Genomic DNA, 9,429 nt, shown 5'->3' with positions numbered 1-9,429 from the left:
AAATAAATTCCACCAGGAAAAGAAACAATTCTTTTATTATTTTCAGTTGGCCCCTTGTGGGAGTAATTTAAAGGCCAAGTGCCTGGGCAGGGCTGTGCTGCAGCTGCCACTGTGGGGTGGGATGGGATGGGATGGGATGATGGGATGGGATGGGATGGGATGGGATGGGATGGGATGGGATGGGATGGGATGGGATGGGATGGGATGGGATGGGATGGGATGGGATGGGATGGGATGGGACGGGACTGTTCCTTCCCTCCCCAAAGCCAGGGTTCCTCTGACAGTGTTGGCTCTCGGGCTTCACCTGCCCCAGAGCTTTGTGCAAACAGACAGAGGGGCCGGGCTCAGGGGCTGTGGGAGCCCTGGCCGGGGCGATGGTGTTGGAGCAGTGGCACTGGAGTGGTGGCACTGGAGTGGTGGCACTGGAGTGGTGGCAGCCGAAGCCTTGCCATGACTCCATACCCATCACCAAGCCAGCTGCTTTTCCTGCCTCTATCCCTTCCCAGCCCCTGGCTCTGACTAGAATGTAACTCGGGGTCCAGGGCTGGGGGAGGACACTCCAATAGGGATGTGCATTGACCAGGTGGTGAAGTGCTTTGTCTCCACACAATATCTTTGATTACCAGACTTAAGCTTCCTTTTTGGTGGAGTAGGTGACACGGGCAGCTCCATGGGCTGATAAACTCCTGGCATGAGAAACAGGCTCCCAGCACAGCCTGCACTGTGGGCAAGGAGCCCAACACGTTCCCCCACAGCAAATAGTTATTTACAGTAAAACACCACTGCAAATTCAAATTAAAAAAATAATTCAAGTGAGGCAGTACATCCACAGGAGGCCCAAGCCCAGGAGAGCCTGGCATGGTCAGCCATCAGTCCTGACAACACTGTGGTGCAGCTTCCCATAAATATTGGTGCATAAATACCTGATTTGGCCCACAATTTCAGCCCCCTCCCCAAGCCCAGCACCCAGAAGATGAAGGCCAGCGATGTGTCACGAGCTGCCAAAGTCCACTGTCCCCTGACCAGAACTGATCCCTTCTGAACTGGTCCTTCTGGTCTCTGGCTGAAGGCCTGCACTGGTGTTGGCACACTTGTCCTCACGGCCAGCCCGTGCTGGCACAGTGAACTGGTTATACTGGGCACTTCAGCCTCGCTCAGACAACCCCAAAAGCAGCAGCTGGGGCTGTGAGGAGATGAAAGCTGCTCATGTGGCTCATAAATGAGTTCCTTAACAGGTCATTGGCTTCTTCAGGTGGCTGCTTGGTCCCAGTGAGGGAGCAATCCCAGGAGCAGGATCTAGTGCTCGGCCAGCCAGAGCCCCTCCAGGGGTGGTGGTGACCTGGTGGGTGCCAGGGACTGTGTGGCTGCAAGGGAAATGGGACAGGTCAGCCCTTGCTGTGACAACCTGCTGCAGGGTTGACCCCCCCCGAGCACTGGCACTGGGTTTGCACTGGGATTCCCCCCAGGCACAGCCGCTGGCTCTCGCTGGCACCCGCATTTACCTTCCCGGCACGTGGGTCCCGTGTGGCCGTTCAGGCAGAGGCACTGCCCGTTCCGAGCGTTGCAGTAGGAGCTGCTGGGGGCACACTGGCAGGTCAGGTGGCAGCCAGGGCCGAACTGGGTGGGCAGGCAGTCTGCAGAGGGTACAGAGGTGCTCAGGTCTTTGCCTGTGGCAGCATCCAAGCAGGAATGTCCTCAGACCTTTCCAGGGATGCAGCAGGCAGAGCTTGCAGGGGAGGCTGGGAGTACAATAGGGCAGAGAGGTCCTTGCCCTCCCCCCTGCCAGCCTGGCTAAAAACAGAGGCTGGAGAGGCGAGCACTGCTGTTCAGGTGCCCTCTTGCTTGCACCAGAATGAAAACCCCTTCCGTGACAATTCAGCTCTAACAAAAGGGACTTGCATTCATTTCAAAATAGAGTTTCAAGCTTACAAACACCCCCGTCTCACACAGTCCCCTCCCTCACTGCCCCTCTGTGGCTCAGCTCACCTGCAGCACACGTGGGGCCGGTTTTCCCGGGTGGGCACAGGCACTGCCCCGTGGCCGGGTCACAGGGCACGTCACCAGCACAGTCACAGAGCCGCTGGCACCCCTCGCCGTACGTGCCTTCCTTGCAGCCTGTTGGAGAGGTGGGATACATCACCTGCCCCTGGCTCAGCCCTCGGGGTCCCGCCGGGCAGGGCAGGAGGGCGGGCGGTACCTGCGTGGCAGCGCTCGCCGCGGAGCCCGGCTGGGCACTGGCAGCGGCCGCTGGCCGGGTCACAGCCCGCCCCGTGCTCACAGTCACAGCGCTCCCGGCAGCCCACGCCGTGGAAACCCGCGGGACAACCTGGGATGGAGAGAGAGATCATTGGAGCACAGGTGGGTGGAACTGAGCCGAGCTGCAGCAGAGCCTCGGTCAGCCCAGCAGAGAGAAGCAGTGAGCTTTTCTCCCCGAGAGGGGCCCACGGTCACAGAGCACCATGTTCAGCTCTGCAGTTTGCTCAGTGCCCAGCACTCCTGGGCAGAGGGGATGCGTGTGCCCATCTGCCTTGGGATGGCACCGCTGTGCCTGTGGGGTCACGCAGAGGTCAGAAATCACCTCTCTGCTGCCGCTGCCTGGGAAGGCTTTGCTGAGAACACCAGTGGAAGAGCCCACTGGTATCTCAGAGCCACGTCCACGGTCCTGCCCTGTGGATTAGCTTTAAGGAACCACCCCCTGTGATGTTCCCGCTGTCCCACTCACTGTGCTCGCACAGGGGCCCGTAGTGCCCCGCGGGGCAGCGGCAGGTCCCCGTCCCCGGGTCGCAGGTGCCGTTGTGCAGGCAGGGGCACCGGAGCTGGCAGTCGGCACCGAACCTTCCCGGCGGGCATTCTGCAGGGGAGAGGCAGAGCTGCTCAGCGGCCCCACACCTGCACCTCAGAGAGCCGAGATAAGGCACTGCAGGCACAGGTGGGATAACAGAAACTGGACCCAGTATGGAACAGACGGAGCAAGCTCCGCAGTTCCTGCTTGGTGCAGGGCCATGCACCCAGGTCAGGTGTACCTAATTCACAGGATTTCCCCATCCATCCAGGTGCACATGAACAGGAGCCGTCAGCTGCATCACAGAGGCCCCCGTTGTGGCAGGAGCAGGTCTGCTGGCAGCCCACCCCATACCGGTGCTTCTCACAGCCTGCGGGACAAGAGGCAGTGGTGGTGGGCACATGGACCACCAGCAGAGATCTCGGGGCAAGGCAATCAGTTCCCACTCAGGACCTTTCCCAACCCACTGCCTGCAGCACCTGCTTGTCCCGAGGCACGAGCCCTGATGGTTACCTTGCTCACAGGTGGGGCCAGCTCTGCCGGGGGGGCAGACACAGTCTCCGGTGACGGGGTCACAGGTAGCGCCGGCCCCGCAGGAGCACAGCCCCGCACAGTCCTGGCCGTAGCGGCCAGCGGGACATCCTGGAGGAGGAAATCCTTGGTCAGGACAGAGCAGGGCTGGGCACGTGGGAAGTGGGAGTGCTCCCAGCGCTCACCTCCCCCTGAGGAGGCTCCCACGCCTCCCATCCCTCCGGCTGAGCCGGCACTCACCGATGCCGCAGTCGGCGCCGATGTAGCCGGGCGGGCAGTGGCACATCCCAGTGGCAGTGTCACACCGGCCCCCGTTCTTGCACTGGCACGGCCTCTCACAGTCACGGCCATACCACCCAGGGGAGCACTCTGGGGGGAGAAGAAACAGCGGCCTCTGCATCTAAAAATACAGCTCAGGGTCCAGACATCCCAGGAAAATCCACCAGGTGTGTTTGTACAGCTGCTTCCCCAGAGAGGAGCAGAGAGCTCTGCTGGGAGCGGGTCTGTGCCAGGCTGGCACTGTCCTTGGAGTTCTGATCCACTGTCACACAGAGCTGCAGGAACTCACATGCATACATCACTCACAGCACTGGGATTTCAGGATGGGACACAGAGGGACTGAGCAGGACTCACCCAGCTGGCAGGTGGGGCCATGGAAGCCGGGGGCACAGACACAGGCACCGGTGACTGGGTGACATTCCTGGGTGGCTCCAGAACACTGGCAGATCTGAGCACAGCCCTCTCCAAAGGTTCCAGGCAGGCAGGCTGTTAGGAGAGGGGGCACAAAGGTGGTCAGGAGCTATCCCACCCCTCTGTGCAAGGCTTTTTTTTTTTTTTAGCCAGGATTTAGGGAGCCTTTTATGGCAGCAAAAGTTCTCTGCCACCCAAAAAGCAAAGGGACCCACATGCAAAAGCTTCCCTGACTCCAGGAAAGACTTGGATTGAAAGGAAAACCAAGTACTTAAAGGCATTAGATGCCGTTTTCTGTGCCAGCCCTACCTGCCCTCACATTTCTGCCAACTCCACACACGGGACACAGCAAATCCAACCCTGTCCTCTGGGTGAGGAATGTGCTCACATGCCTCTGTCTCTTCCAGACTTGCTCATACCCACAGGAGCTCATTTTAATACTGATTTATTGCTAATCCTCTGGATAAATACCCAGCTCTGATTTCCCACTTGGCTCCCTCTGCCCCGCTAACATTCCGCAGGCATGCACCCAGCTGCCAGACTGGGAGCTGCTCCTTGGCACAGCTCTCTCTCTTTTTCACCCCCTGTATTTTCTGTAGGAATTGCTTGACCCGTCACGTTCCCAGAGCCTGTCAGCAGAGCTGTGAGAGGATCCCTGCCATCTCCATACCCTTTTCGCATCCAGAGCCTGTCAGTCCCGCGGGGCAGCCGCACTGGCCGGTGACGTGGTGGCAGGGCACTCCCAGGGGACAGGTGCAGTGGCTGGCACAGTTCTTCCCAAAGGAACCTGGCAGGCAGGCTGTGGGAAAACAAACATGGGGATGTGAGCCTCCTGCATGGATCTGAAATTATGGTTAATGCCTGAAAGGCATCAGAGCCCCAGGGGCAGCTCCTGCCCCAGTGCTCGCCCACAGTGCCGAGCCAGCCCAGCAGCATCCCTTGTCACAGCCTCAAAATGTTTGCCACAATTTGTAATTCTCACTAAAAATGAAGCTTCCCTCCTTCCCAGACTCTGTAGGAGCCTCAGTTTCCCCGGGTTCTCCATGGCCCAGAGATGTTCCTCACCTTTCTCACAGCGCCGGCCCCTCCAGCCATAGGGGCAGTCACAAACACCGGTGATGTGGTGGCACGAGACATTTTCCCCACAGTCACAGAGCTCCTCACAGCGGGCCCCAAACCGCCCTTCTGGACAAGCTTCCGGGACGAAAATGGGAGAGAGGACAAGTTACACCCAAAAAAAGTGACATGGGAGTTTTTTGCCAGCAGTTTCTGTAGGCACACACCTGACTGGTGTCTGTCCCTGTGTGCTCACACAGGACAAGACTCCAGCTTGGGTTTTTTAAAAAATAAAATAATTTGTGCATTTTGGTTGGTGTTTTTTTTTTTCATTAATTTATATTGAAAGAAACCCTCCCTGGCCCCCAGACCTTCCTGATGCAGCCATCAATGCCCACAGCCAGGCCCCCCGTGCCCCACTTACGGCTCTCGCACTTGTCTCCGGTCCAGCCGGGCTGGCACAGGCACTGCCCCGTGCGGCGGTCGCAGAGCCCCCCGTGGTGGCACTCGCAGCGCTGCCGGCAGTCGGCCCCGTGCTGGCCCTGGGCACAGGCTGGCAGGGGCACAGGGTGAGACACTGCCCAGGTACCCACCATCCCAGCTCCCACCATTCCAGCACCCACCACCCCCTCACACGGCAAGGACCGCACGTGCCACCAGCCCCTCGCACCCCACCCCCAGCCCTCACAGCAGAACCCGTCCACCCCAGGACACACTTGGCCCAGGGCTGGTTTCCTGGCTGCTCCTCACCCAGCTCACAGGCCAGCCCCATCCAGCCTGCGGGGCAGGCACAGACCCCCGAGGCCGGGTCGCACGAGCCGCCGTTCCGGCAGAGGCAGCGCTGGAGGCAGTTCCTGCCATAGGAACCCTCCGGGCAGGCTGGGGGAAAAGGAGGACAAACATGGCAGTGAGGGCACAGCAGAGGCAGGCACCTCACTGCAACCACTGCCAGAGCCACGGGTGGACAGCCTGACACAAATCAACACCGTCAGTGCTGCCCTGAGAGGAGCCCACCACGCCCTGAGGCTGCTCAGCTGCCCACAAGTGACATTTGGTATTTCACCTGCTCAGGTAAGAGGCAGTGGCATTCCACCCCAGGAATGGCACTCCACCCACCCCAGGGATGGCATTCCTACAGGGCTGGCAGGGGAGAAGGCTGGGTTGGGAAGCATTACCTTGCTGGCACGTGGGTCCCATCCAGCCGGCAGCGCAGAGGCAGCGGCCGCTGACGTGGCTGCAGGTGGCATTATTGAAGCAGTGGCAGGTCTGGCTGCAGTTCTGGCCGTACCTGTTCTCCTGGCACGCTGAGGGGGAGCAGAGCAGGCAGGATTGTGAGGCAGCAGGTGGGAACTGGAGCAGCCAAGGTCCCCCAACCATCCCAGGGGCTGGGAGAGGACCCCAGGCTGCTGCATGGATGCTCTATGAGGTGGTCTTATGGTGCTATGGAGAAATAATGTGTCCTACAGGCAATGACATCACCCACCCTGGCCACAGCGGGGGCCGGTCCAGCCGGGGGGACACTGGCACTGGCCCGTCACAGGGTCACAGTGGGCACCGTTCAGGCAGTCACAGGTTTGCTGACAGTCCAGTCCATAAAATCCATCGGGACAGGCTGTGGAAAACAAAGGAGAAATCCTCCCAAGATGACTCTGCAGAGCTGGAAACCTCCCAGCAGAAAAAGGTGCTTCCCAGTGACCTTTTTGGCCGATATAAGGCTGCACTGGTGTGATGGTCACTGGGAAGGGCTCCCCCCTGGCAGGGCAGCACATATTAGATCCATATCCACTCTGGACATTCCAGGTGCAGGACAGAGCTGTGGTGGATCAGGACAGCTATGCCATGAGGTTCCTGACCACCAAGAGATGGCACAGGCTGGCGTGGGAGCCAGATCCCTGCACCAGGGACCCTTCCAAGAGGCTGTTCCAAGATCTTATGTGCAACATGTACACACAGGGACCAGGGCAGCTGTGCATCCACTGCATTCCCTCCTTTGACAATTTGTTAGTCATTTTTCTTTTCCTAGCCCTTTTCCCTCCAGAATGAAAAGCAGTGACAGCAGCTTGCAGACATGCAGTTCACCCCATGACCATCCTGAGGGATGCTCTTTGCTGCAACAGGATAGTAAAGCCAGACAGGAGCACAGACCCTGTGGGATGGAGTTGTGGGCCATGATCCCCAGGTGCAGCTACTCACCATGCTCACAGAATGTTCCTCTCCAGCCCGGGCTGCAAGTGCAGGCCCCGCTGACATGGTCACAGGCTGCCCCGTTGTCACACTGACACTGGTGCCGACAGTTCAGCCCAAACCATCCTTCTGGGCACTCTGGAAAGCAGAAGGAAATGAGATTGAGGAGCCTGTTCTTGCCAGGGTCCCAGGGAAGCTATGCTATGGCAGGGGATCAGGTTCTGAATGGAGTAAGAGTACATGGTAGCTGCTTTTTTACAACGACCAGCGGGTTCTGCCCTGCCCTTACAGATATGTACCCACATCAACCCCCACCCTCGGGATGGAGCCACTCAGGCATCAGGACTGGGATGGCATCACAGCCTGGGATGGGGACTGGACTGGACCGATGCCTTTCCCTGGATCCCAGCTGTGCAGCAGGGGTGTACTCAGCACTCTGGCTGGGTGTACAGGCAGGCAGGGCACGGGGCAGCACTCACTCTGCTCGCAGCGGCCGCCCGTGTACCCGGCTTCGCACAGGCACTGCCCGGTCTCGGCGCTGCAGCTGCCGTCGCCGTTGCTGCAGTTGCAGGTGTGGGCACAGTCGGGGCCCCAGCGCCCCACGTCACAGGCTGGAACACAGGAGGGACCCCCCATCACTGGTGCACCCCCCCTGCTCGGCCTCTCCCGAGCGCAGGGAGCGGGCACAGCGCTGCCTTCCTGCCCGTCACAACGTTCCCTCGGGCACAAACACAGCTGGAGGTCCCCAGAGAGCCCAGTGGGACAGTGACAGCGGGTGCCACGTTGTCTCACATTTGATGTGAATTCGCTCTGCAAACCAGCCTGCTGCACAAAGGCCAGTGGCACCAGCTGCACAGAGCAGAGCAAAGGAAAGGATTTCAGAGAGATTTCCCTGGCAGAGGCAGAGCACGAGGACGAGAATGGAGCAATGACCACGTAGATTGGCACAACAGGTCAGTGGGGTGCAGGAGTGATGCTGTACCTCTCCGGCAGTTGTGCCCCATCCAGCCAGGCGGGCAGCTGCACATCCCCGTCACCGGGTGACAATGTCCCTCGTTCCCACAGCTGCAGCTCAGCTGGCAGTCAGAGCCGAACCAGCCCGGAGGACACACTGCCAAGGGAAACAGGGACTGAGTGCAGAGGGCTGCTGGAACCCCATCCTGACAGACCTGAGGGCACCGCAGTGCTAGGGGCAGAGCTGCAGGCACTGACACAGCTCTGGCTGAGTGTGGGTGCTCAGCTCTGGGCTGGACAGGACAGGGGACTCATCTGCCACCCTTTCTGCTGATGTAGAAAGAACCCCTGTGGAGATGGGACTGGAGGGACCTTAAGGGAAGCCCCCAGCCCACGCCCCAATGAATGAGGTGACAGAGACGTGCACAGTGCTCAGCCTGTTCTGCTGAGCACGGCAGTGCCTGGGCAATTTCTGGGTGCTCTGCTCACTGGAGCAGGTACTCCAGGCCAACCAAAATACCCCTCATTCCAGCTGGAGATGGACATTCCTGTTGGGGACCTGCTGCAGCCCACACTCACCGTCCTGGCAGCGCTGGCCGGTGTAGCCAGGCGGGCACACGCAGGCTCCTGTGGCGGGGTCACAGCGGGCGTTGTTGGCACAGTCGGGGCAGATCTCCTGGCAGCCCGGCCCCCAGCGACCCCCAGGGCAGGCTGGAGCACAGGCACAGAGAGAGGACACACAGTATTAGGATCAGAGCCCAGGTGGGAGAGGGAAAAGTCTGTTTTCTGGGTTTTCTTTCTCCTTCATGCCACACGTGGACTTTTGTTCAGCAACACGCGGCTACCAGCAAGCACAGCTTGGCTTTGCTTGTTCCACAAACAGTGTGTGAGCCCTTGGTAAGTGCTATTCTGAGCTCACTCCAGGACTTTCATGCCAATTTTGGATTTGCATCCACTCGTGGGGAGCTCCAAGGGCTGGAAAATGGTGTTGCTGGCACAGGGTCCCTGCAGCTGCCGTCACACCACGGACAGCACGTCAGTGCTCCAGGACCTGCTGTGAGTCGCAAAGGAGGAGCAAAAGGCTAAGAACTGTTAAAACCAGGGCAAGAATCTTTCTCCAACTGCTCCTAAGCTGCTCCAGGGCCTGGAAAAAAAGGCAGTTCGAAATGTATGGTAAGCACTGTGCATGTGTGGTTTTACTGCTCAGCCAAACTTTTCGGAGCAGGACATCT

The 9,429-nt window shown here is 59.4% G+C and overlaps 1 protein-coding gene across 1 annotated transcript in view; it reads right to left on the bottom strand.

Annotated features, from left to right (window-relative positions):
- Positions 1 to 223: 223 nt before the first annotated feature.
- MEGF6 (multiple EGF like domains 6) overlaps positions 224 to 9,429 on the bottom strand; it is a 65,231-nt gene continuing 56,025 nt past the window's right edge. The window contains exons 19-37 of the mRNA XM_050322358.1: positions 8,777 to 8,908; positions 8,226 to 8,354; positions 7,723 to 7,854; positions 7,253 to 7,381; positions 6,543 to 6,671; positions 6,235 to 6,363; positions 5,810 to 5,938; positions 5,484 to 5,612; positions 5,069 to 5,197; positions 4,674 to 4,802; positions 3,947 to 4,078; positions 3,554 to 3,682; positions 3,296 to 3,424; positions 3,024 to 3,152; positions 2,723 to 2,851; positions 2,198 to 2,326; positions 1,987 to 2,115; positions 1,503 to 1,634; positions 224 to 1,364 (exon numbers count right to left, since the gene is read on the bottom strand). Of these exons, the coding sequence (XP_050178315.1) occupies positions 1,297 to 1,364; positions 1,503 to 1,634; positions 1,987 to 2,115; positions 2,198 to 2,326; positions 2,723 to 2,851; positions 3,024 to 3,152; positions 3,296 to 3,424; positions 3,554 to 3,682; positions 3,947 to 4,078; positions 4,674 to 4,802; positions 5,069 to 5,197; positions 5,484 to 5,612; positions 5,810 to 5,938; positions 6,235 to 6,363; positions 6,543 to 6,671; positions 7,253 to 7,381; positions 7,723 to 7,854; positions 8,226 to 8,354; positions 8,777 to 8,908 (2,402 nt within the window). The 3' untranslated portion in view covers positions 224 to 1,296. The remainder of the gene's footprint in view (positions 1,365 to 1,502; positions 1,635 to 1,986; positions 2,116 to 2,197; positions 2,327 to 2,722; positions 2,852 to 3,023; positions 3,153 to 3,295; positions 3,425 to 3,553; positions 3,683 to 3,946; positions 4,079 to 4,673; positions 4,803 to 5,068; positions 5,198 to 5,483; positions 5,613 to 5,809; positions 5,939 to 6,234; positions 6,364 to 6,542; positions 6,672 to 7,252; positions 7,382 to 7,722; positions 7,855 to 8,225; positions 8,355 to 8,776; positions 8,909 to 9,429) is intronic.

The sequence above is a fragment of the Myiozetetes cayanensis genome, unplaced genomic scaffold, assembly GCF_022539395.1.
Source record: "Myiozetetes cayanensis isolate MyiCay16 unplaced genomic scaffold, myiCay2020 scf28, whole genome shotgun sequence".
Classification (NCBI taxonomy): domain Eukaryota; kingdom Metazoa; phylum Chordata; class Aves; order Passeriformes; family Tyrannidae; genus Myiozetetes; species Myiozetetes cayanensis.
Note: the sequence above shows the minus strand (reverse complement) of the source record. Positions and strands in the feature narration are given on the sequence as shown.